The sequence below is a fragment of the Pectinophora gossypiella genome, chromosome Z (assembly GCF_024362695.1).
Source record: "Pectinophora gossypiella chromosome Z, ilPecGoss1.1, whole genome shotgun sequence".
NCBI lineage: Eukaryota > Metazoa > Arthropoda > Insecta > Lepidoptera > Gelechiidae > Pectinophora > Pectinophora gossypiella.
The window spans coordinates 2,365,803-2,392,888 of record NC_065433.1 but is presented as its reverse complement, the minus strand read 5'-3'; the positions used below and the strand labels follow the sequence as shown (position 1 = coordinate 2,392,888).

General features: G+C 37.7%; 2 protein-coding genes across 5 annotated transcripts in view; one reads left to right on the top strand and one right to left on the bottom strand.

Moving 5' to 3' along the window:
- The window catches only part of LOC126380058 (chondroitin sulfate proteoglycan 4), a 39,174-nt gene extending 24,052 nt beyond the window's left edge, over positions 1-15,122 (bottom strand). The window contains exons 1-10 of the mRNA XM_050029232.1: positions 14,732-15,122; positions 13,463-13,599; positions 12,907-13,053; positions 11,403-11,546; positions 10,980-11,161; positions 9,856-10,063; positions 4,076-4,231; positions 2,768-2,995; positions 1,710-1,997; positions 787-984 (exon numbers count right to left, since the gene is read on the bottom strand). Coding sequence (XP_049885189.1) covers positions 787-984; positions 1,710-1,997; positions 2,768-2,995; positions 4,076-4,231; positions 9,856-10,063; positions 10,980-11,161; positions 11,403-11,546; positions 12,907-13,053; positions 13,463-13,599; positions 14,732-14,786 — 1,743 coding nt within the window. The 5' untranslated portion in view covers positions 14,787-15,122. The remainder of the gene's footprint in view (positions 1-786; positions 985-1,709; positions 1,998-2,767; positions 2,996-4,075; positions 4,232-9,855; positions 10,064-10,979; positions 11,162-11,402; positions 11,547-12,906; positions 13,054-13,462; positions 13,600-14,731) is intronic.
- An 805-nt stretch (positions 15,123-15,927) lies between these two features.
- Positions 15,928-27,086, top strand: part of LOC126380162 (chromatin complexes subunit BAP18-like) — a 32,652-nt gene continuing 21,493 nt past the window's right edge. Inside the window, exons 1-5 of one of the 4 annotated variants that reach the window (XM_050029428.1) lie at positions 15,928-16,116; positions 16,209-16,300; positions 17,033-17,134; positions 18,421-18,586; positions 23,030-23,125. In XM_050029428.1, the coding sequence (XP_049885385.1) occupies positions 16,096-16,116; positions 16,209-16,300; positions 17,033-17,134; positions 18,421-18,586; positions 23,030-23,125 (477 nt within the window). In that variant the 5' untranslated portion in view covers positions 15,928-16,095. Of the gene's footprint in view, positions 16,117-16,208; positions 16,301-17,029; positions 17,135-18,420; positions 18,587-23,029; positions 23,126-27,086 lie in introns of all 4 variants that reach the window. The other 3 variants (XM_050029430.1, XM_050029429.1, XM_050029427.1) reach the window with 3 other exon arrangements.

Here is a 27,086-nt window from a genome sequence, read left to right as displayed (position 1 = left end):
TCTCTCGCCAAACTGACACCAGTTTGTTGGCGAGCACGCTCTTGCAATGTTTGATTATACTATGTAAATGTAAAATACCATTTTATCTCTTGGTTACAACATATGTATCATACTTTACGATGACATTATTTTAATTCAAGCAGTGCTTTTACTAATTTGGATTTAAGTGCTTGTTTTGGCAGTATGGATATTTTCCTTAGAATAGGCTGCTCATTAAAGATTCGAGGTATTGTATATTTATTACATGGCTAACGTGCATAACAGACACATGCATCTTTCATCTTTGTTTTTGGGTATAAATTATAAGGCTTTTCATTACACCCAGATACAATTACATCTTCCACCCATTATTATTCTGATCAAACTAAAGAGAAGCAATATAGGTAGCAAACATCATTCTATACATAATATGATCCAAATATCAAGTAACATTTTTTTTTTATATCCCTATGCTTCTGCCATTGTATTGTATTTTGGAATAATTATGTACCCCAGGAATGAGAACATAGGTAATTATAATGTTTAAACTGAACAACGCCCTCTATATTGTTTTTGGTTAACTTGGCCTGGAAAGTCCCATTTAAACCATAAATAACTGTGATTACTATCTATGGAAACTCGGCGCGTAAATAAGTAATAAATCTCACAGTTTGACGGTGCCATTTTTAGGCGACATCAGAGCATCTACTAATACACATGATCAAAGCGTTCAAGTTATAAAAAAAAAACAATTTATTAAGAAAAAATATGATTTTAAAATTCTAACAAAAAAAATACATCACATACCTGAGTAAGCCTCAGGACTTTTCCGGGCAGTAGGTTGAGAACGGGCGGGTCATTGACCGGAGTAACATTGACGTGGAGGACGAACGTGTTTCTACCCTGCAAGTAGCTAGGCAGCGTGAACTTGGTCTCCGGGATCAGTTCCATGTCGAGCACTATCGCGTCCTGGTGGTTCTCTGAACCGTCGTGTACATACCGCACCTGAAGGATTAAAAATAACTATGAATAATAAATACCTAATCAATTTTAAATAAATACCTAACCTAACCTTGCACGATTGTCATTTGTTAAATTTATTGTTCTATACGTAACGTAAACGTAAACAGCCTATGTACGTCCCACTGCTGGGCACAGGCCTCCCCTCAATCAACCGGAGGGGGTATGGAGCCTACTCCACCACGCTGCTCCAATGCGGGTTGGTGGAGGTGTTTTTTACGGCTAATAGCCGGGACCAACGGCTTAACGTGCCCTCCGAAGCACGGAATCATCTTACTTTTTCGGACAATCAGGTGATTCAAGCCTGAAAAGTCCTTACCAAACAAAGGACAGTCTCACAAAGTGATTTCGACAATGTCCCCATCGGGAATCGAACCCGGACCTCCAGATCGTGAGCCTTACGCTCTAACCACTAGACCACGGAGGCTGTTATTGTTGTTGTTATTGTTCTATATATTTTTTTTAAATACCTACAGCCGCATCGTAGAGACATGGTAACGTATACTGAGAGAGATGTTTCAGACCATGATTCTGAGTTGAAATCAAGTGGAATTTTCCGACGGAAAATTAATGAAAATGATAGTGTTTTTTCTAATTATTTTCAGTTCAGTTGCGAAGGAACATTCCACTTGACATCAACTCAGAATCATGGCCTGAATCATCCCTCAATGTTCATGTCACGAACACCCTGTATAACATGCCTGCATTACCTTATCTCTAGACAAATCCATGAGAGTGAAGATCTGCTTAGCTTTCTCTCCTTCCGTGTAAGTGGTGTATTGTGGGGTGTTTCTCTGCAGCGAGAGGTCTATGGCTATGCGGCCGTATTGGGGGGACTGGGCCACGTGCAGCAGGACCCCCGAGGGCCTCACACCATACTTGTGATGGTCCAACACCACGTCGATGTTCTGAGTCGTGATTACTGCCACACCGCCCTCCTGCACTGTCAGGGGATACAGCGCCACGAGCTCCAACTCGCTACTCGATTTTGAGAATACCTGCGTAATAAATAAAATAAATAAATATAAAATGCATTTATTTCGGGTATGTACCCATATTGTAAGATACAATTACGTCACTTTAAAATTAAAAGTTATTACAATCAAAAAAATAATTAAAATAATAATGAAATAAAGTTAAAAATTATTAAAATCAAAACTAAATGTACTTAAAATTTAAATTAAATTTAAGTAACTAATATTAAGTAATAAAATATACATTTTAATTGTATTTTAAAAATTAATTGTACACAAGATAACATACAAATACAATATGACAACGTGAAGATTCCGTGCTTCGAAAGGCACGTTAAGCCGTTGGTCCCGGTCGCTACTTACTGATGTAAGTACGTAGTCGTTATATGAGTCATGTCAGGAGCGTTTGGCGGCTCAATAATAACCCTGACACCACGGTTGATGAGGTTGGTATTCCACCTCACAACCCACATGATAAGAAGACAACATGAAGAGACTATAAATTCATATAATTGATATCACGTAGTTTTAAAATATTGTTTTCTGATTACATACTTACTTAAGTAAATAAAATAGCCTGGTCCAACTGCTTAACGTGCCCTCCGAAGCTCGGATCATCTTATTTTCGGACAATCGGATGATCAACCTGTGTCCTAATCAAATTAAGGATCACAAAGTGGTCGTTTCTGATATGTCTCCACCGGGATTCGAACCCGGGACTACCGGATCGTGTCTGACGCTCAACCACTGGGCCACGGAGGCGGTATAGGAACTAATATGTCTGCACATCTCACCTTATACTTCTCAGCATAGTCAGGATTGATGCACAGTTCCGAGTCACACTTGCAAGTGAAGTGGTCGACGCCATGTTGCTCGCACCGCGCATGCGCCACGCACGGCGGGTTGCCAGGGCTCGCGTGGCATGGGTACCACCACACGCACTTCGGACTCACGCCATACGTCACCACCGCGTTGGGCAGCCCGAACATCTTCTCGTCAACCTCTATCGGTCTTATGCAGCCCTGGGAAATTAGATAATACGTATCTGAATGAAAATGAAACACGCTTTTTAGTGAAAAGTTTTTGATATACTCTCGCCTTTATCCCCTAATGGGATGGGCAGAGCCACAAGCAATCGAAGACAACTTGCAGCCTCTATTGATACGATAGTCCTAGATGGTTACGATGAACCTTGTGGTGACAAGGGATCAGCCTATAGCACATAACAATTGGGTCGAGTTCTAGGTTCAACATAAATAATGAAAATCTGATTACTTAATAAAGACATATCTAAAGGTGACAAAAACGTTTTGTTTTTTCAATTTCACTTATTTACGAGTTTTAATAAATAAAAATTAAATAATAAGTGCGACATGTACACCAGTAAATACATTATCAGAACATCCTATTTAGTTATGTACCATCATGTCGACAATCAACACATAATAATCACGTAAATAACTATTTACTCGGTTTCTCTTGTAGTTTTTAAGTTATGAAAGGAATTCATTTTTATTTTATTTAAAAATAAATATTTATTTATATAAAGTCTTTTGTTTGAGATTATACGACATGCAACATGCTTTATAATGTCAATGTAGTATTATTACTACATTGAACACTACATGTTGTATTAGAGCTGTAGAAATGAATAGAAATCTATTTCGCCTGGGAGAAATACTTTGGTAGAAATAGAAAGAAATATATAGGTTATACTTAATGCCGAAACGGCTTTAGCTCAGCAAATGTCACGGCCTAGCTGTAGCTAGACTGACGCTGATTTTCAGCTGCAGCCGGCTGGGGGATCACAAGACAGTGAAACAAAAAAAACTGGGCTCTAAAATCTAAGCACATAATTACGTACCTAAACCGTAATGTAAACTATTTTAGGAAAAAGAAAATAGGTGGACCGCATTCATTCATAGGTGGACTTGATATTTCGTGTGTGCGTTGACTTCTGATGTGAAGTCATTATAATGTATATATATGTAATCCGTGTCTGTGGTGTCCTAAATAATAAATGTTTCTTTCTTTCTTTCTTTCTTTCATTCAACCTAGCAACCCGCATGAGAAGGATAAACAACGGTTTCTTTCCTGCTTACCATGATGCTGGAGTCCGCCGCCTTAATGCCCTTAGCGAAGGCCCTCTGTCGCTTTTCAGTCTCGATGCCCCCAAGGTAGAAGGAGTCGGAGAGATCCAGGAACCGCGAGCTGCCACTCTCTATGCGCGTGCTCATGGCAATGTTGTCCACAGACAGCTGCGAAGACAACGCACTTGATATTATTATTAAGTTTTCATTTTTTGAACGTGTCTTATTGTACATTTGCCGCAAATAGTATTGACTACTTGGACAGATAAATAGGGTCGCTGAGGGCTCTCAGACAACAAGCCTGACTGTGCCCAGTTGGACGGGAACCTCGGCTCAGGGAGTTAGAGGTTAATATTTTAAACAATAATTAATATCTTTAACACAATAGTGAAACAATTCATATAGTATATTGTTTTAAGTTTACGCGGTTATTATCATAATTAAAACACATAATAACGGGTTCTGGTGTTCGGGTTCCATTTAAACGCGGTAAGAACTCGATATTATGTGTTTTAATTAAATCATATAGTTCTATCAACTCGCCAAGACTGTCTGCCTTTGATTGTGGTTAGACGTCGCTTACTATAGTAACATGATTATAAATCAATGGTGTACAATATGTACCCACTTTGGAATATTTGGTAGTCGTAAGTTAATGTGACATGGTACTAAAGTCATAGAATAAAGAATAATACTAAGTACAGAACGGACTCTCTCCACCCCGCGTCAATCTTATCGGTGCCGACCTATATTAGACAATGCACAGCCATTTTTCATACATAGTCCTCAGTAAGATAAACAATAGGGCTTAGATTGTTTTAAGTTTACGCTGTTATTATCATAACTAAAACACATAATAACAGATTTTTAACGAGTTCAGAAGGTTCCGAACATTCCGATATCAAATACATAAACAAGCGGCAAAGAAAGAGGGTAGACAGATATGTCTGCCCGTAGAAAATTATGGATCTACCTACTCCACTCCAATCTCATCAGTCATCCCGTGATCATGGCACTTGCAAAAGTGTCGAAATATCGGGAGTATCATATTTTCCTGATTAAAACGCGGTAAGAACCCGTTATCATGTTTTTTAATAGGGTTTAGATTCTAAACGGACTTTGAGCCTTAATTTAAGTGTAGTATCGTTATTGAGTAGTCCGATTGTCAGAACTCGCTCATACTCATATAACAAAATAACGCAACAATGGCCCCGATTCCTACAGACACCACTTAATTCTATTTTAAGTTATACCCGTCATTTTATAATCCGCCGAAAAGGAAAGGGGTTATATTGACAACTGTTAATTGATATGCAACCCGTTTAACGTCTGCTGTCAACTTAACTCTGTCGAGTTATTCGCCAATATAAAATGTTGGGAGGGGTTTTTAAACTTCTGCCTAAAATTGACGTGTTCCATAAATTTTATGGCTGTTGATTAGACGTCCCTTTCCTTTTCAGCGAATAAGAAAAAGACAGGTATAACTTAAAATGAAATTAGATGGTGTGCACTAGAATCAGTACCATTGGCGTATGTAGTTAATAGTAGCAAAACTCAATCCATATTCGTAAGGACGATTATAGCTAGCATTATAGCCACACTTCAGTCTGATAAAGTATCTATAGTATAATGTACATGTACAGTATAATATATTTGTATTTTATTAATAATAATTATTTATTTATAACAAATATTTAAAATAATAATAAATATTTAAAATAATAATAAATATTTATTTATTATTAAAAAAATATACATTTATTTTATTAAAGGTAAACACCCAATAATTACAGTCTTAGGGTGGTATTAATAAACGAATCTCAGCTGAGACTGCCCTCAAGATCATGCTCAAGTCTCTGTTTTTATATGAGAACTGTCACATTGACATGATCTTGAGGGCAGTCTCGAAGCTGAGATTGGTTTATTAATACCACCCTTAATAATGATATTATTATAAATATAACTGGATTATTATGAATAATTGCGTTTGCTCTTGACACCTTTCTACCTCTTAAAGACGTTAGTAAAGTGTCGACGTTGTATCGAGGCAGAAGGTGCCTATTCAGACTTGAATAAAAAATACGCAACAATGATGCTCACGTACTTAATAGTAGCAAAAAAAAGGCTATCTGCTAGGTAAGTGTCTGATATGAACACTATCTGCAGGATAAGTTCTGGATACGTTACCAGAAAAACGCTAACATAACATAAACTGCCTATATACGTCCCACTGCTGGGCACAGGCCTCCCCTCAATCAATCGGAGGGGGTATGGAGCATACTCCACCACGCTGCTCCACTGCGGGTTGGTGGAGGTGTTTTTACGGCTAATAGCCGGGACCAACGGCTTAACGTGCCCTTCGAAGCACGGAATCATCTTACTTTTTCGGACAATCAGGTGATTCAAGCCTGAAAAGTCCTTACCAAACAAAGGACAGTCTCACAAAGTGATTTCGACAATGTCCCCATCGGGAATTGAACCCGGACCTCCAGATCGTGAGCCTAACGCTCTAACCACTAGACCACGGAGGCTGTGAAAAACGCTAAGATAGACATAATTATTCACAAATTCGCAAGTGATCACTAAGCAAGTATAAATATTTTATTGAACAGGGTTAAGTAAGCATAATAAAAACAAGAAATATTGTGGCCTTTTTAACCCCCTGAGGGTATAAAATGCTAAAACTCATTCTACATTCGCTTGAAGCAAAGAATTTTTATATTCTGAGACACTTTAGCATACTTATCTCTCATTTGGCTGAATTGATGTCGCTAATAGGCCAGTTTTACTTCTAATTAGCATCAATCGCTTATACGCACACTCACGCCTATTTCCCACCGGGGTAAGCAGAGACTATGGAATTCCATTTTCTTCGATCCTGACACACTTCTCTTCCTCCACGTTCATCAAATCGGATGAGAATTGAAAATAAATATTCATGTGCCCGTCGGATCAAAAACAGACGGTAAGATTAAGGACGACACTGCATCTATCCTTTTCTGTCACTCAGACCCGTCCTTGCTAAACTATTATTCTACTATTTACTCAAGTATATATTTATTTATTTATTATACCTTTTACGTTCACGACATTACAGTGTCGAAGCGCTAATGCGCCGTGAAAGTTAAGTAGAGGCACACGCAGGTGCCATTAATAGAGCATTACAAAACAGAAATCACAAAAATCACAATACTTAAATTAAAATTAAATCACCTTTCACTCATCATTCAAAGCCTCGCAGAACCTCAGACACTCACGACACACACTCGTCCATTCATTCATAAACAGATCACACTCTGGTGCTGAGTCCAAGATGAATGATGAAGATTGTCGTATCCGACAACGGCGGCTTCAGTCTCTTCTCTAGTGCGCTCAAATTTGACTGGCAAAGCCAAACTTTGTTTTGAACACCCGGTCACGTTGGAGGCAGAATAGTAGTAGTACGAAGTCGATATATGAATCTCAATAATACCGGCTTCAGTCTCTTCTCTAGTGCGCTCAAATTTGACTGGCAAAGCCAAACTTTGTTTTGAACACCCGGTCACGTTGGAGGCAGAATAGTAGTAGTACGAAGTCGATATATGAATCTCAATAATACCGGCTTCAGTCTCTTCTCTAGTGCACTCAAATTTGACTGGCAAAGCCAAACTTTGTTTTGAACACCCGGTCACGTTGGAGGCAGAATAGTAGTAGTACGCAGTCTATATATGAATCTCAATAATACCTGCCACCTTTTGTTTCATTTTCAATAACACAGCTCGACCATTATAGACGGCGATATGGCTCACTACCGCGTTGGTCTTACAGAAAACTCAGTGAGGTGTGGGTACTTTGTTCATCTTGCGATAGTGAGCTTATGTTATATACCAAATGGTGAAGTCAGTCATCGACTGAAAATGTGCCATATCTTTACGACAATATTATATAAATCTCAATATGTATATCATTTATATAACAATTTCGCACCAAATATTGACTTATTATAGAAATATAAATCCTTCGCTGAGACTTAATCGGAAGAGTGGATACTTCTAGCTCTGCGCATACAACCAGCTCTCAGCGCTCTCCATTTGCCCGGCCAAGTAGTTATTACCATAAGCGGCAAAGCGGCAAGTTAACCACGGGGGCAAGTGATATCTCTCCGATATTACTTATTTCTGTCAGGCGACTAAAATTATCAAACGCTTTGCAATGTAAATCTTATTCGCACTAGCACACAATGCAATGTTTTTTTTTTTTGTATACATACATAAACGCGCGCTTATTTCCCACAGGGGCAAGCAGAGCAGGGCAGGCGACTTGAAAAAGTCAAATGACTTTTTACGAAAAATCAAAGTCGTTGTGTCCTACCCATGACCAACACAGGTCTTCTTCTATCGTGTGGGTTGTGAGGTGGAGTACCAACCTCATCAACCCTGGTGTCAGGGTTACTATTGAGCCGCCAAAGGCCCCTGACAAGGCTCACGTAACGACTACTTACTTACATAAGTAAGTAGTAAACCGGGACCAACGGATTAACGTGCCTTGCGAAGCACGGATCATCTTACTTTCGGACAATCTGGTGATCAGCCAGTAATGTCCTAACCAAACTAGGGACCACAAAGTAATTTTTGTGATACCACCACCACCTTATGATCATTTCGACTAACATCCTTCTTGCTTTTTTGTAATTGTTTTAATGGAAATAAGATATGATATTGTTGTCTTTCTTTTTGTGTGTGGCGTCCTTTCATAATAAACTTTTTCTATTCTATTCTATTCTATTCTATTGATATGTCCCCACCGGGAATTGAACCCGGCACATCCGGATTGTGAGCCCAACGCTTAACTACTGGACCACGGAGGTCGTTACGCAGTAACACACGCAGCACCACACACGCACGCACGCAGTAACGCAGTAGTGTAGTATCTGTGTATTACACGCGTTCACGCATGCGTGCGTACACGTATGCTCACGCGTTGGGCTAGCAACCTGTCAGAAAACAAGTCATGATCGTCTCAGGATGCTTCTTTGCTTGCGAGCATTCTTCTGTAATGTACGATTCCATTACATTACATACAGCATGAGATAAATCAATGACATTTTTTTAAAGAATTTGCTTACATGTCTTACCCGCTTAGCGTCGCTTTGAGCAATATAACATAAAAATCAACATTCACAGAGCGCCTCCCGACACAGCAAAGCGAAATACAAAGGAGAAAAAAGAATATGCATGTATTTCATTAAAATACATGTCAACACGGATACACAAATATAATAAAAAATAATATTGCGCCTCCAAAGGTCCTTGACATGATTCTTGTAACGATTACGTACTTACGTCAGTAAGTAGTAACCGGGACCAACGGCTTAACGTGCCTTCCGAACCACGTATTAGTACTAAAGAATCTATGTACTATCATAAACAGGGGGGTTAAAATGGCCACATCGAAGCAATTCATCTAAGAAAGCAATATTGCGCAATGCAAACAAATTTCAAATAGCAATATCGCTTTCTTAGATGAATTGCTTCGATGTGGGTATTTTAACCCCCCACTAATCGCTACTTACAAATAACGAATACGATAGTAGTTATGGGGAGTTTTTCTAAATTATGATAACGAGGAAATAACCTATCAATATACAGGTTAGTGACATCGTAACGAATACTATGGTTGATGTTTCAGACCATCATTCTGAGTTAAAGTGGAATTTTCCGTCGCAAAATTCATTCGCAGTAATTTGTCTGCAATAACATAAATTTTAAAGTGGTGCTTTTTGTTACATTGTCGTTATACAAGTAAATAATTACCTCAATGAGTGAAGGGTTGAAGAGTAAGTGCATCTTGTGCCACTGTCCGTCGTTGACACGGACCGTGTGAACTATCTGGCCGCGCGCCATCTTCACCCGGACCACGCCATCAAGGATCTCCACCGCCAGGTAGTCAGACCCTCGACCCCCACCAGGGTTGTACAGGATCACGGAGTTCTGAGTTATAGTCTTGAATTCTATTTGCCATCTGAAATACAAAAAACATAAATAATACATCATCATCACCAATTTAAGAGCCACGCTCTTGTCGGTGTAGCATTCTCCATTCTTGTCTATCAAAGACCAATTACTTCACATCCTTATAAGACACGACGTTCGCCTTCTCTTTAATCTGTTCCATGTAATCTCTTCTTGGTCTTCCCCTTCCTCTCTTTCCTTGTAACTTCTCTTCTATGATGTTTTTAATAAATTCGTCGTGTCTTATTAAGTGTCCAATTATCTCGCCTCTTCTGTCCTCAATAACTGTCAATATTTGCTTATTTCCCTTTCTCTTACTAACACTTCCTCATTAGTAACTCTTTCAGTCCCACTTATTGTTTCCATCCTCCTCCAACACCACAAATAATACATAAGCAGCCAATATACAATACAAATAATCTATCTTAAGTGCAGTTTTCACTAACACAGTTGGCTTGACCATTATAGACGGCGATACAGCTCGCTAACTCACGTTGGTCTAACAGAAAGCTCGCTGAGGTCTATACCTCACCGAACCCAGTGGAGGAAGATCACATACAACCACGATCCTCAGTAGTGAGGGAACGACAAGAAAGAAGACTATTCCAATGGGATAGTCAGAGCTTCATTACAAGATGAATTGAGTACATAGGTATTAAATTCATTACAAGATGAACTAGTACCTATGTACTGAGTACTTAGTTCATTACAAGATGACTAAGTACATAGGTATTTAATTCATTACAAGATGAACTAGTTCATATGTACTTAGTACATTACAAGATGAACTAAGTACATAGGTACTTAATTTACTTAATAGCCAATTTACTGATCACAATAACAATCAAATCTTTGTTTAACATGTCCCCACCGCTCCATATGTGAGTCCAACGCTCTAACCACTGAACCACAGGACGTCTACATACCTGCTGCCAGCTCTGGAGTTGATCTTAGGAAGAATGAGGTAGGCGGACTCGTCGACGAAGCTGATGTCTGAAGAGAGGTCGGCGTCGAACTCCGGCGCACAGTTCCACGTCACGCCCTCCACGTGAACTGAGCCACTGCGACTGCGCGCCTTCTCTATAATCTTCACGCCGTTGTAGAATACCTGGAGAATAATCAAATCAAAAAATCGTTTATCTCTCCCCCACAATTTCACCGCTTCTGGCGGACATAACCGAATTTTATTTCAGTTTGACAGCTCTCTAAATAGTGCCGTCCTTCACTTACGTTAACCGCCAGATAAAGATAGAAGTAGTTTTAGAACTGTGAAGATTTTTGACTGATTTCGCCAGTAAGATAATACAATTGTTAGTGCCAACCAAATGGCAAACTGTGGTGATACTCACATCTTCCATGCATCCTCGGAAATTCTCCATGTGACCAAGGAACAGCTCGGAGAAATCTCCTTGGCCGCCCAGAAACACACCAAAATGGATGTTCAACTCAAAGAATCTACCCGGTAGTCTCTTCTTCACCGTACTCTCATCAACCTGGAACACAAACCACACATTTATTACCTTTAATAATCCAGAAATAAGAGAATAAGAGAGAGAGAAAAAAAATATTCATCAACTTTTGACATACTACAAACAGAGCAATCACAAATAACTATTATACTGAAACAGAATTAAAAATAAGTAGATTTATTCAGCTCACAATGTGGCGCAAAAGTGAAAAGGTCACAAACTCAGTATTGAGTATATTGTGAAGACACCGAATGAGTCATGACAGGGACCTTTAGGGATCTCAATTATAACCCTGACACCAGGGTTAATGAGGTTGGTAATCCACCTCACAACCCACACGATAGAAGAAGAGAGAAGAAGAAAGGATAGTTTTAAACTTTTTATCCCTTAAAGGGATGAAAAAGAGGTGGATGAAAGTTCCGTGCCGCGCGAGAATTGAAGTCCACGCGAACGGAGTCGTGTTTTGGGCGGTAAGTTAGTGTTTGATAAATCCCATCTTAAATCATTTTTGTAAAGGCTAAAGTTCAAAATTGTCTTGCTAAGTAAAAAACATTTAAAAGTATTAGTCGGGTAATTTATTTTATTAAAGGTTAACGTCGTGTCTTATAGGGAAGTCAAGGAATTGGCCTTTGATAGACTGGAATGGAATGGCTCTTAAATTGATGATGATGATGATGAATTTATTTTATTTTTTATAAATGGCAACGGAGGGTGAGATGACGTCAGCGCGGCTAACCTTGAAACGTTAGCTGTCACTTTTGAGAATACCATGTTTTATTATACCATGGTCTGTGTGGTAGACACCACCATGTTACCAATGGGTAACAAAAAACAACTATGCATTGGTACTTTAGTTATGCACAGCACGCAATGCAGGACAAACATGCTATCAATATTGCATCTCATGGTAAGACACCACAGTCTGAAACAGACATATGAGGGCTATGGTGGAATTCCAACAGTCTGTTATTTCTAGTGTCGGTACTGTAAATGCCATGGTATAAGAAAACCAGGTATGCTCTAAACTGACAGCTAGCATTTCAAGGTTAGCCCAGCTGACATCATCCTACCTGAATGTTTCCATTTCGTAAAAAATAAATTACCCACATCCTATGTTTTTAATTAATTTACTTTGCAAGGAAATTTTGTACTTTTCTTGTATGTTTTAATGATTTTTATATATGTGACAAATAATAGTAATTAAATACATTAGTCAGTAATTTGATTAATTTTCAACAATAAAATTTACGTTCTTGGAATGTTATACCAATTTAATGGTAACACTTACATCATCAAAGGTTATCAATGCTGGCTTGTCATACGACTTGAAGTACCGGCATAACATACCTGTTCTTTTTCTACGACGGTAAAAGCTTTACACTACCTTCATTGTAAGATTGGCTTCCCTCCGGATGATGCTAACGTGGTGCCACTGGGTGTCATTCAGGTAGATTGCTTTGGGTGACGACAGCTCACTCTCACCAGCTCCCAAATTGATGTGCAGCTTCAACCTGCCACTTTCTAGACGTATCTACAACAACAAAACACAAAAGTGGAAATCATTGTTCCTTTTTTCTGTCTGACTTTCTAACCCGCAAAGGGAAGTCGGCCGTTTGAGGGTCATAATGATTGACCACTGCAAACTTTTCATTGGGGTCTGCAACGCAACCGGCGGCGCTGCGCGAATTTTATCGAGGGCATCCACCAATAGACGCAGGGGACGCTATCTACGTATATAGACGTCTTTCTTACGGGTATTGGTCGAAGCCCTCGGTAAAATTGTCGCGCAGCGCGGTCGTCATGCCGCGAGCGCAGATCTATTGTGGCTGTATTTGATAGTATTAATTTGTTCTTTTAAAAACTTCTGAAGGTCCAAGAACTGATTGCAAGGAGATGTTTTATATGGATGACCAGGAACTATGCAACATTAACATACTCACCATGCAATAGTCAGTTTTCCCAGCAGCAAGTAACAGTAGAGCATCAGACAGGTGTGTTCGAAATCTAAAGCTGATGTCGGTGACACCCTTCGCTTCTTGCAACGGGTACGCCACATAGCTTGCTCCATAGAAAGATGCTACAAACAAAATGAGAAGATTTCAGTAAATAATTGAAGCAAGCCACTTTAGCTTAATAAAGTCTTTAAAGACGAAAGACCGTTCATGTTCCGGTCCGAGTGTTCAAACCCAAACCCCGTTGTTTAACTATTGTGTCTGGAAATCTCGGCCTTAGGAAGTTAATTATTATATGTTTTATCATGGTTTGCTTTATATAAAACACCCACATAATATAAACTTAGATAAAGAAATTTCAAATAAAGAAATAAAGTAAACAATATCTATACATAAATCATTACAATATGAACAAAATACTTTATTGCACAGAAACAACATATGAGTACAGAATTACAATTACACCGGCACAATTGTGATCACACAGAGCAATTAATCAAGAATTGAATTGTCGTTGCAAGTGTAAATAATATTAAAGATATATTTTATTTCTACTGATAAATAAAGAAATTAGATATTATTATTATTCCTTTAAGTAAGAAATATTATATAATTAATTAAGTAATTAATTATTCCTATACTTATGTATAAAAATCAGCTGTAAGTATTTATAGCATCTAAGAGCTACCTATATTATTATTGGTTCTATACTGATGCAAAATTACAATATTACATTATAAGAGATTCAAATTAGCATCTTACAAACAAACACCCTGTTGTTTACTTTTATTAGAAAAATAAGTATAAATCTCTCAAATGACATCAACCAGAAACATATAGGTGGTATCTGATGTACCAACTTTTAGATTTATGCTCATAGGAGCATAGGAGCATCCTTTCTGTCATCAATTAGACTATTAAGTACTTTCTCCATACAAATTCCCTATGGCATATAGGTATCTTTTTGAATGACACCTTACACCACATCTTGACAAACTATGCAGTGAGATTGTGGTCAAAAATGTTTCATGTGATTTTAAACAACATTCAAGTAAATAGGCCAGTTTTTGGAAAGTTGTATGCTACATATTTATTGCAATCTGCTAGAAAAAATTACATTGAATAAAAATTACGAATACAAACATACTGTTTGTAAAAAAAATATGTTTATTTTGCAGATTTTACTGCCACACACAGGGATATACTTTATTACTAGTTATTGTTGTGATATAAGTAATGTACAAATAACAAACTTACCTTTATCGTAAGCAAGTCCCAAAGCAACCAGGGATAAAATTAGAATAAGTTTCATTGTGAACTAAGGCAGAAACAACACAAGAAGTTATGAAGACAAGCCGCAATCAGAACATACTAACAGAGCAATTATTTTCTGTTGCTGAACTAAAATTAAACCCCTGTTTCATGCAAACTAAAAACAGAGGCATCTCCACTTCAAATCAACACGGCAGGCGTGGCGAGACAAAAGATGAACATTTGCACCCTAACAGAAACCTGGCATTATTTACACCTATTTATAGCAAAATACAATGTTCATAATCGCCAAAATACCACAAATAACTACTCGTGATGTTCAACAAATAAATATTACGAATTTACGATGAAAAATACAACACTCGTCACGCTTGAAGTTTTTCTTTCCGTTTTGTTCATTCATTCACTCGCTCGTTCGCTGACCTTGCCGTCTTCCACGAATGCCGTGTCCCTATTCTGAGTAGGTACTAACTAGGTCCCCAGTCCCGTCCCTAGGTCCCACCCGGCAAATGTAAATACAAATGAGCGGTCAAATAACGATTCTTTGTCTATGCTACTTCACCGTTTTTTATGTGTTTTCCATGGTTTTTTATGGTTATGTTATTATTTATTTATTTATTTATTATTAAAAACTTTTAAAAACTTTTAGGGATAACAGCCGACTCATATCAATTATGTCACAGCCTGTAACTACACATTTATAAATGTAAACAAATATTGTCATATATTTAAGGCTTTAATGGTACGAAATAAAGATATATAAAGATAAAGATATTATTAAGCCTTATGTGTTTGTTTATTTCATTTTATTCGGGGAGCTTACAGCATTATAACCAATGTTTTCATTCCATGCAAAAGACTGATTAGCCCGATAATAAAAGAAAAGCAAATACAACACAGGCTGCTGGTGTTATTGTAGTATGTTCAATGTTCATGTTCTATCTATTATAGTAAAGTAGTAGTTTAAAAAATGGGCTGAAAAGTTTTTGTTCATACAGCCGAACGTACAAATTGTTGAATATTGGTTGAATAAGATAGATAGTATTGATGTTTGACCGTGTTTGACTGACTTCAATTTTGATTGACGGTAGATTGAGTAACATAGACAACAAGGAAGGAGACAACGACAACTGATTTGACATTATTGACAACTGACAGAAGCTGCTAATTTTTTTATTGATCGATTCGTAGCGGCATCATCACTGCACCTGCGCTGCCCTTGCACTTGCGTGCATCGTTCTATCGTTGTGAATAGTGATTCAGTACTTCGATTTTCTTCGGAGGTATTAGTCCCTGGACAACACCGGTATTTTTTGGTCCAAATTACAGTGAAGGACCTCGAAACGAAAATGAACAATTCGGCTGCAAAAGTGAGTAAAAATCATACCGCCAAAATTTTGTGAGATGTAGTTTACTATTTTTGCATTGTGATATATTTTGCTGTTCATTGGTGTGATTATAGGTCGGCGAAATCTTCCGGGAAGCAGGCACTGCATTCAATAAACTGTCGGAAATGACGACGCTGCTTCATCCAATGGGAGATTCGCAACCTGGGTAAGTATTTATATTATGTACGACATGTAGGTAGCACTATTATTTCCTAGACGCTACAGTAAGCGGCGTGGCGGTAGCGGCGGGGACGGCGGTATAAATCAATAGCTTCGTCTAGTGAACATTATGAACCTATGATTGTACTGAGCTAGGTATCCTGGCTGGGCCTAGTACATACAAAGTTAAGAAATGTGTTCATGATAGGTTTTAACTTTCAAGGAGCTTTGGACTCTTTATTAAAAGATAAATTAGTATGGTGTTGCAAAATTCCCAGCCAACATATTGGTTAATAATTATTTTATTTCATTGTATACCTAGGTATTTTTTTAATTTTAAACTTGTATTTCTCAGTCATAACATGGCTGATAGTGTCTAATTGCAGAAGGCTCTGAACTACATACCTTTTGGGTTTTATAACTGCAACTTGCATCTACCTATATGTTAGCTTCACAACTACTTCTTTTTACAATACAATACAATACAAAAACTCTTTATTGCACTTGAATCACATTAAAAATACATCTCATCAACATCTCATCATCATCTCATCTCTCATCTTCTCATCTCATCTCATCTTCTTTTTCTTATCTATCAGTTTGTCTGTCAGTCTAATTGGGCATGACTTGGACATTAAAATTCAGAACTCTACCGGGCCCACCAATGTTAGTTCCCACGATGAAGGATCTTACCTTTTTGGGGATAAAGTAATTTTATTGCACTGTATTATTATTGTAGTGGGAAATGGACCGAAGAAGAGATTGAAATGCTCCGAGCCTGTGTCCACCGCTTCGCTGTCGACCTTAACAAGCTCAGCCAACATATTAAGAACAGAACTGTGTAAGTATTTACTTAATTACCAGATTATTGTACACAGGTCAAACCATAGACAAATAATTAAAACACATAATAACGGGTTCATATCCCCATTTAAACTCAGTAAGAACCCGTTATTATGTGTTTTAATTATGATAATAACCACGTAAACTTAAAACAATGCATAGACAAATAGCTAACACACAAGACAGACAAATGGTTTAGTATATTTCTGGCAGAAATCTCTTCTGTCTTCTATCCATATAAAGTAGGAGTGGGTGTGTTTAGTAAAAATGGGAGACCATATACAGTCATTTAAGAAGACTCAGATGTATTTATCAGTATTTATGTATGTATTTATCAGGACAGGGCCCTCCAGATCCTTATGCTTATATTTTATTGTACACCGAGCCCTCACAGTGAGCATCCAAGTTCTTGTGCAGCATGGATCTTCTGGAGTATGTCATCTTCAGCTACAGAGTGTATGTTCCTTGCTCTCAGTTCTCTTGGCCCCTTAGTTCTGCTGTTCTGACCACGGGTTGTCATATTGGGTTGTCATGTTGAGGTTGTCAAACTTTAATAATAGGGTACTTATAACAAGGTGTAGGTAGAATTATTTGTTGGAATAAAATTGTTTACAAAATCATCAATCTACCTGAATAGGCATGAAATATACTCTACCACACTGCTCGAATGTGGGTTGGTGGAGGTGTTCTACAACTAATAGCCGGAACCATTGGCTTAACGTACCTGCCGAAGCCTGTAATATCCTAACCAAAATAGGGATATATATCTCCATAGGGAATCGGCCACAGAGGTCGTTATGTTAATGTAGTAAACATGTAGGGAGCAATGGTTATTTTAATAAAAGCCCACACAAATAAACCCAAACCTAACAAAAACAACCTGGTTTGGGATTTGTGCGTGTTCCGCGCACGCCACTCACCATGAACGAGGCGGGGCCTAACAGGCCATCCACTGCCGGGTCGCGGAAGTATGCTTCGGCGATCCCCGGGTCCCGGCAACACAGTGGACGAGATGGAACACCGTTGGGTTTTAGTGGGTATACCGGGTGGCTACACCCGGGGAGTCCCACATAACCAGGTCGTCCCCCCGGGCGGCGTGGTATGCGTAACGCATTTCCCAACGTAAAAAAAAAGGTTAGGTTAGGTTTTTTTTATATTTTTAAATGTATTACAAGATTCATACATTGGGACGCGTTGGGTTGCTCGTTCTAGAGATGTGACTGGCCATAAATGGTAGACTATTAGGTATGTCCCGTACAGTAAATGGCAATTTGAACGTTGCAGGACCCAGATACGGACGACACTGAAGAAGAAAGCGTTTGAGGACGCAGGTATACCTGTGCGGCAGGTAAGCAGCACGGTGACTAGTATACCTCAGCCGCAGACACCTCAGGTAGCCTGTCCACTGAGCGTCATCAACCATCAGTCCGTGTTAGGAAAAAACGCCGAGGTTCAAATCTTCACTAACTTATGCAAAATTGTTGTGCTGTCTTTTGAGTTCCGTTAGTGAAGTTTGAATTTTATTTTGTATTTTCATTTGTTTTTTGCTTCTGGTACCGCTGGCACTTTTCACGCGTTATATTGAAATTGAATTTTAATTAATTATGACACTTTTTTTCAATTATCTACACCAATTAAATTTAGTAATTTTTTAAATATCATATTTCGTATTTAAATAAGTAGCAACACTTATGCCACGTAGCATGTGTATATATAGGTACGTTTCACTGCTGGGCACAGGGCTCTCCTCGAAACACACAGTTGGCACGCTTCAGATTGATACCCCCATTCCGTTACACCCACACACACTAAGAGTGACACTTATAGTAGGATAAGGACCGGAGGATGATGGTGATAAACATCATATTATACTTCTTCTTGTGTGTGAGTTGTGAAGTGGATTACCAACCCCATCAACCCTGGTGTCAGGATTATTACATACATACATACATAAACTCACGCCCGTAATCCCTAATGGGGTGGGCAGAGCCACAAGTAATCAAAGACAACTTGCAGCCACTGTTGATACGAATTCCAAAGATGGATATGATGAACCTTATGGTGATAAGGGATCAGCCTATCGCCCATAACATTAGTCCATCATGTTAGAGGACACAATCCCTCTGTCGGTTTTTACGACATGCCCGGGAAGAGAAGCAGCTGAACGTGTTCTATGTTTTTTATATGCTCCCAGAACAGCATAGAAGCACAGTCAGGATTATTGAGCCGCCATAGGCCCCTTACATGACTCATGTAACGACTACGTACTTAAATCAGTAAGTATTAACCGGAACCAACGGCTTAACGTGCCTTCCGAAGCACGGATCATCTTACTTTTGGACAACCAGGTAAACAACCTGTAATGTCCTAACCAAACTAGTAATTTTTTCGCCTTATAATGCAAACCACGTAAGCTTTTTGAAAAACCATATTCGGATGTGATTTTTCTTCACAAAACCTGGTCACAGACAAGCCAGTTTCAATCCAAGTAAAAATTGTAGTAAAAATTTTTACCTGGAGTGAAATTAATTGAAACAATCGAGTCAAAACTCGAGTCGAGGTTTTGTTGAAGAAAATCACTTCGGAATGTGATTTTTCAAAAAAAGCGCTTATGATGTTCGGTATATAAGGCGACTGACGGACTGGCGGACCTCATTAAAGGGGTATGGAGCAAACTCCACCGCACTGCAGTTTGGTGAAGAATGGAACACTCGGTCCCAAATCAATCCAAAACAGTTTTCAAAATAAATTATCCCTTATTGCCCCAGGGTTTAGCATGCGTACCGTGGCATAAGTTTATTTCGCATTGCATATTCTTAGGTACTGCTAGAATTGCATGGAAAGGTGCATTTCAGGTTATTTTTTTTATAAGTATATGTATTTTAAAAGACGGGTTAATAAGTAATATTAAGCTTTAATGCGGACTTTGGTAGCGAATCGAGCGTTTTTCGTAGATTTTGTATATATTTTTCATTAATAGCAATATTCACACAGCCAAATGCGTCGTTAAGGTTATGGAAGGACTTCCAGTACATTTAAATAAAATTAATTAACACTTTGACTGTCCCACGGCAATTGTCTATACAATTGCCATACGTCCAGTAGTGCATTATATGCAGTGCACGGACGTATGAACTTCAATCGTCGACCAATAGTGTTGTCCAAATACGTCGAAACATGATCAATTTTATAAGTAACAAATATGGTTAAACCGTTGATCTCGTATTTATATTCGCGGACTGCTTCATGGATATACTTATGAGCAACGAATTATTTTTTAAGCTTCTACCTCACACAATGGTGTACTTAAATGACGAGGGAGTTATGTTTTCAGGCGAATGTGAGGATTGTAAAAAAATATATGATGCCAAGAACGATTTAGGTGACATAGTTCCATGATGCAACATTAATTTTGTGTCACTCAATTTAATATATTATATTGAATTTGGAGGTGACTTATTCTGTCTTAGGACATAAGACAGAATAAGTCACTACATAATCATCGTTATGCAAATAATATTTGCATAACGATGTAGTTAGTTACTAAAAATGTTAAAAAAAAGATTTATTTTAGTTGAAATTTGGTAAGAGAAAACCTTTTCAATTTTTTTTTGATTAAAAGATAAAACGTATTACTTTTACTTTTATTTGGCAGGTTGAATAAAATATAACATTGATTTGTTTGATTTTTCAAGCTTCTCGGGAACAACACTATTCTTGGTGATTAATAGTGTATTATATGTCATGCACGGACGCACCGAGCTAGGTCTTCAGTGCATTACATGTAATGCATGGACAGTTAAAGTGTTAATATGCATTCAAAAGTTTTTGTGGTATTAACAAACTAATCTCAGCTTTGAGACTGCCCTCAGGATCATGTCAATGTGACAGTTCTAATATAAAAACTGGGACTTCCCAGCCCCTCGTTTTACATAAGAACTGCAGCATGGTCTTGAGGGCTGTCTCAGCTGAGACTAGTTTATTAATACCACTTTTACACACCTCACTTGACGACTCCACTTTAATAAAAACAATACTTATTTTCTTTAAAATAATAATAATAATAAAAATATATATTTAAAATTTGATTTATCTATAAAATCATATAAATACTTTTTGCAATTTGATGCGTTCTCACAAATAAGTTGATTTGATATCTTAGTTAATTTGGCTGTCAGAACTACATTTCTCTAATATTTTGTCTTTTTCACACTAGGCTCTGTAGAGTATATTACTTATTCTTTCAGTATATTGACCGCTACTAATAAAAGATAAACATAAACAAGCTATGAACGTGTACAAGCATTTGCCTGCCAAAATTCAATCGAATTATTTGGTAATTAGATTCACTTGTGGTTGGTTGTAGAGGACGTAATATACGATCCCGACGACCCGATTACTCTAGCCATAGAGGCGGCCAATCAGCTCGCGACACCAAACACTTCAGACCTCCGATACCGACCCCGTCGGCGTGGTCGACGATTTCCCTCATTCAGCGCTTATCGCTATCGACCCACTAGGGTCGATTAATTCTTTCACATATTCCTCCTGTCAGACGACGCCCTGAGCCGAGGTTCACGCCCAACTGCACCCTCAGGCCTGTTGTCTTAAATTTTGTACCGGGTGAGAGCCCTAAGCGCTCCCCATTTGTCCGGCCAAGTAGTGAATGTCATCAGTCTCAAATAAAAAATTTAGTTGGCTTTCAAATACATATTTATGTACACGTTCACCGCTTGTTATTTTTTATTGGTGAGGCGGCTAGTGTATAAGTAGACGGAATCCTATCACGAAACACGAGTGTGTTCCAAAATGGTGGAGGTTTGCTGTAGAATTTTGTAAGATATTAATTGCATGTGCAACTTAATTGATTGATGGCCGGAGTATGGTAAGCGGGAGAATCGAGCTGGGACTAAATAGGAATTTAAAATGTATTGCCTGTGATCTGAGGGATTAAAATCGCCATATCGAAGCAATTCATCTAAAAAAGCAATAATGAAATTTGACATTTGCGCTTACAAAAGTAAGTGCTCAATGCAAACAAATGTCAAATAGCAATATTGCTTTTTAATTGAATCGCTTTGATGTGGCCTTTTTAATTCCCAGGTAGCAGTTGCCTGGAAGAAATTGCTTCAGGGCAATAAGGCCGCTTTTCTATTGTAGCTATGTTGTATAAATTATTGCATATATGTGCAATAAAGTATATATGATTTGAGTGGTAATGTATACACTTTATGTCTCTGCCAATCTCTTCGGGCGTGATTCTATTTTGATTTGTTTTTGTATAAAACCGCAAATGAGAGTCCTCCTCTCTTTCCAGACTCCGTGTCAAGCTTATAAGATGATAAAGAATAGTAATACAAGGTCCTAACATGAAAATGATAAAACCGTGGCGGATTATGCTGTCGCCTACGCAGGGTGTCCCGTTAACAATAGATCAAACGTACCAAAACTAATTTAATTACATTTTAAAAACACAATTTTATTTTAAGTTAAGTCATTTTCTTATCCGTCGAAAAGGAAAGGGACGGATGATTGACAACTGTTAGTTTTAAAATGAATGAATGGGCCCCGGTGAATAAAATAGACAGTTTGACGTGTGTTGTCAACTTAATTGTGCCGGTTTATTGGCCAATATCAAATTTTGGGAGGGTCTTATAAATTCCTGCATAAAATTGACGTGTTCCGTAAATTTTATGCCTGTCGATTACCTGTTTCTGTCCTTTTCGGCAGATAAGAAAATGACAGGTATAACTTAAAATAAAATTAGGTGATGTGTACTGAAATCAGCATCAATATTTTTTCAATTTGTCGAAGAATACAGCATGGTCTAAAGTGTATACATGTCAGTGGTCGTTCGTGATTGTGCGTATTTATGGTATGCGTTATCCATCAGGTGACGCTGAACATGCTGAACGCCTCTGAGAACGAAGTGGATGTGGAAGGTCTCACCGGTGACGTCAAGCTGGAGTTTGAAGCGGGCACGGAAGAGGTGGCCACCTGAAATTTGTTTACTTTCTATTAAGCTGTCCTGTCCTTCTAGTATAGTTGCCGTTATGTCCGCTTGCACTTAACACTGCTAAACTTAAATTGGCAACGGATATTTTTCACATGGCAACAATTCTGAAATGAATGAATGAACGTGTCAAAAGTTTCAATGTACAGATAGGAGATAAAATGAATGTCACTTTGTGTTTTATTTGGTGTTTATATAGGTAAGTTTTATTTGTTAACAATAATTGGGTCTATGTTGCCACATTGAACATTATTGATATAATATAATTTTAATAACAGTTTTTTTTCAACCTGTTGCCAGTTTTCGTTTAGCAAAGTTTTTTTTTCTAAAGATGCAAATGTTTTTCTGGTGTTTTACGTTTTCAGCCAATAAATACCAGTTAACATAACAGTTTGTATAGAAGTAATCGTATGTTTGATTTTATGTACATAATTTTTTAAATTGTTTTGTTCTATCGCCGCTTTGAAAGGTGTTTTGGATAGAAGAACTGGTGCCTGAAAATTCGCGGTAACACTTTGGCAGAACATTAATAGTGCAGGTGTAAAAAAAATCTAAGAAAAATGTGCTTCTTTTGTTTCAAAAGTTGATTGTAGTATAAATTGTAACGTCCTTTGAAATTAGCAACACATATTTCTTGCAATATTTTAGTCTGACCTCGAGTATGTTGGTTCTTAGTTTCAAATTATTTACTTATAAATTAATGTGTTTATAATAATTTAAAATACAGCTTAAGCATTTTAGAAAAAAAAGTCTGAGAGTAGTCGACAAAAGTAGTGTTAAACTAGGCACCTACTACTAATTTCCGAAACTGTTATATATTCAAAAAATCTTTAAATATATAGTCAAATTATAGTTAAATCTGAATTGCAAGCTAGAGTCATCGTAAATCAATAAAGTCCAGACTAATCTAGATAAAACTGCTGACACACTAACAACAGTTCCATTTTTTCTAGCTCTGTTTATAATGTATTTTTTTTTAATAAACTTCTCATAAAAATACGAGACACTTCCGAATTATAGTTCAACAAAACACGCAATTATTTAAATTTAAAAAATTGAATTTGGAATTTGTCTTTAAGAATTAAAAACCTTATATAATATCCATTGTTAAATGCCATTGATATTTTAACTTGCGATGTGTTAAGGTTTTTTGATAAATGCTAATGTGTCGCTACTCTCTTTTAAGGCTAACCGTTCAATGCAAACGGACATCTATGGTAACTTTTTCCTAGTATTAGGGCTCGTTGCTTAGTTTCTAATTAAATTAACCGACTTGAAACAAGGAGGATTTAGCTAAAAAATACGGCTTTACCACAAAACGGTAATTAGCTCACAGTTTTAGGCTGCGTTTCTACTGACGCGGAGCTGAGCGGAGATGTGCGGATTTGACCACCAATCACTGAGTTCGAGAGAGCGAAAAACGAACACGCTCTGTCACTGTCTCCCTTACGGTGATTGGTCGATTCCTGGACATCTCCGCTCCGCGTCAATGGAAACGCAGCCTTAAGAAGTATAACAGCCAAGGATTTAACTTTCTTGGCTGTCAAATTCTTAAATATAGAACGACAAGGATCTTTGGCACATGGCCAAAATCGGAACTAACGCCGCATATGAAACGTCATTTTTGACAGTTGTTGTAAATGGAGAATGTATGGACACACCAGCGCCCTCCTTGTAACGTCACCCAAGTGACACAAGATCCTTGTCCAGTCTACACGTGCAAGGCTGTTTTGTGTGAAGACCAGACCGTCTAAAAGGCCATATTCAAACTATTCATCTGAAAAAGCAATATTGCAATTTGCTCAAATATAAGTCAGTGCGAAATATCAACAAATGTCAAATAGCAATACTATTGACCTTCAACAAGATGAATTGCGTCAATGTGGTCTCTTTAGTACTTAGTAGTGATTACTTTAAGTGTTAAACGTTATTATTCGTTACTTGGGACTATATCAATCAATTGTGCGTTAATTTAGATGTTGAATGTAATATTTCATAATATACAGGGTGTTAGTGACATCGTAACGAAAACATTGATGGATGATTCAGACCAAGATACTGAATTGATATCATTTTTAAATAACACAAAAATTTTCATGAATTTTCTAAGAGGAAATTCCGCTTGTTATCAACTCAGAATCATTGTCTTAATCATGCTCCTCATTATTCGTTACGGTGTCACAAATATACCATATGTACTTGTATAGTTACCTGTAAGTACTTGTACGGGGTGTCAGTGATATCGTAACGAAAACTAAGGAGGGTGATTCAGCTCATTATTCTGAGTTAATAATATCAAGATAACTTTTCCATCGCAAAAGTATAGAATTGAAAATAATGAAAAATAAAAATCAAAATTTTCGTGAATTTCGCACTTGATTATGAGTCTGAATCACCCCCCTCAGTATTCGTTACGATGTCACTGACACCCTGTATGTGTATTCAAATTCATTATAAGTTTTGCGTGGCTTTGTTTTAAATAGACTTAAGCAAGTTAAGTTATGGTGTCGATTCCGACGAGCCAAACCTAATTTTAGTTGAGTTTGACAGTTGTAATTCTAGCTGTATTTTCTTGCAGTTAGTGTAAAAAAGTCAAATGTGATACTACGAAGCTGAAGTCTGGCAACACCGACCGTTGTCTTCGGGGACACAATGACATGTCGCTCGACTCGCTAATGCGGTTTACACAGGAACTTACAAGTAACAATTTTGACGTATTTAAAATGTATCTTATTTGACTAGTTTTTTTTTTTACTTTTGATGGGGTTGCTCTTGGCCCCAGACTTGCCCGAAGGCATTGACGAGGCCTAAGATGGAGCGAGCTCGCCCAGAAGGTGCCTGTTCACTCTGCCCTTGAAAGTACCCGGTTTAACTGGCTTACTAAAACCATCTATACATGTCCAACGGAATCGACATCATTAACAGATTTTTCTATTAGACAGTGAAATATCGCTAGAAAGCAATGTTTCAGTCTCGATTATTAGATAGTAATTAAATCAATTTAGGTTACTGTAGGTACCTCTATTAGGTGATACGAAAGGGCAAGACATCGATTTTAATATTGCACATTTCAAGAGTGACAAGCCAATCAAAGTATCGTCATGTTCTTATTATAAAGGTGTTTTCCTTCGGGCAGTACGGATGTGCGAGTTGCGACGCGACATATAGCGCGAGCTTCGACCAATAAACGCTGGCTACATAGATAAACGTTTTACGTCTAATAATATTATATTTTTTTAATAATTGATTTATTTACTCAAGTAACAAGACTCATTGGATTAGTATATCTTACTCTATTTTAAGATATAGTACAAAACAGAGTTAGAACTAGTTGATTGATACACTTACGGTCACGAGTACTAATATGTATACACTTTGAAACCATGTCACATTAACACTTTTTTGACAAATTAAACCGTAAGTCTCAGTAAATGTCAAATATGATAGTGCGACAGGGTTCTAAAGTGGGTACATGATATTGCTCATGACTGTACTCGCAGTCCAACTTGCTAGCCAACATCGCCAGATTTTTTATTAATTAATGGTCGCTTACAGGGGCCTTAAGTTTAAATCATTCGCTTTCAACTCGCGTGCATAAATATATACCTGTCTCATTTTGCATTATGACAAGTTCTGATGTGCTATGTGGGATGAGTATACAGGGTGTTAGCGACATCATAACGAATACTAGGGGGATGATTCAGACCATGATTCTGAGTTGACATGGTGAAATTTTCCGTCGCAAAATTAGTGTTTTTTTTAAAATACCTATTTTAAATATATACTTTTGCGATGGAAAATTCCATTTGATATTAAATCAGATAATGAGCTGAATTATCTGTCCAAGTACGTACAGGTAGCCATACAAGTAGGTACGGGTGTTAGTAACTGATTCAGACCATGATTCTTGAGTTGATATCAAGTGGAATTTCCTGTC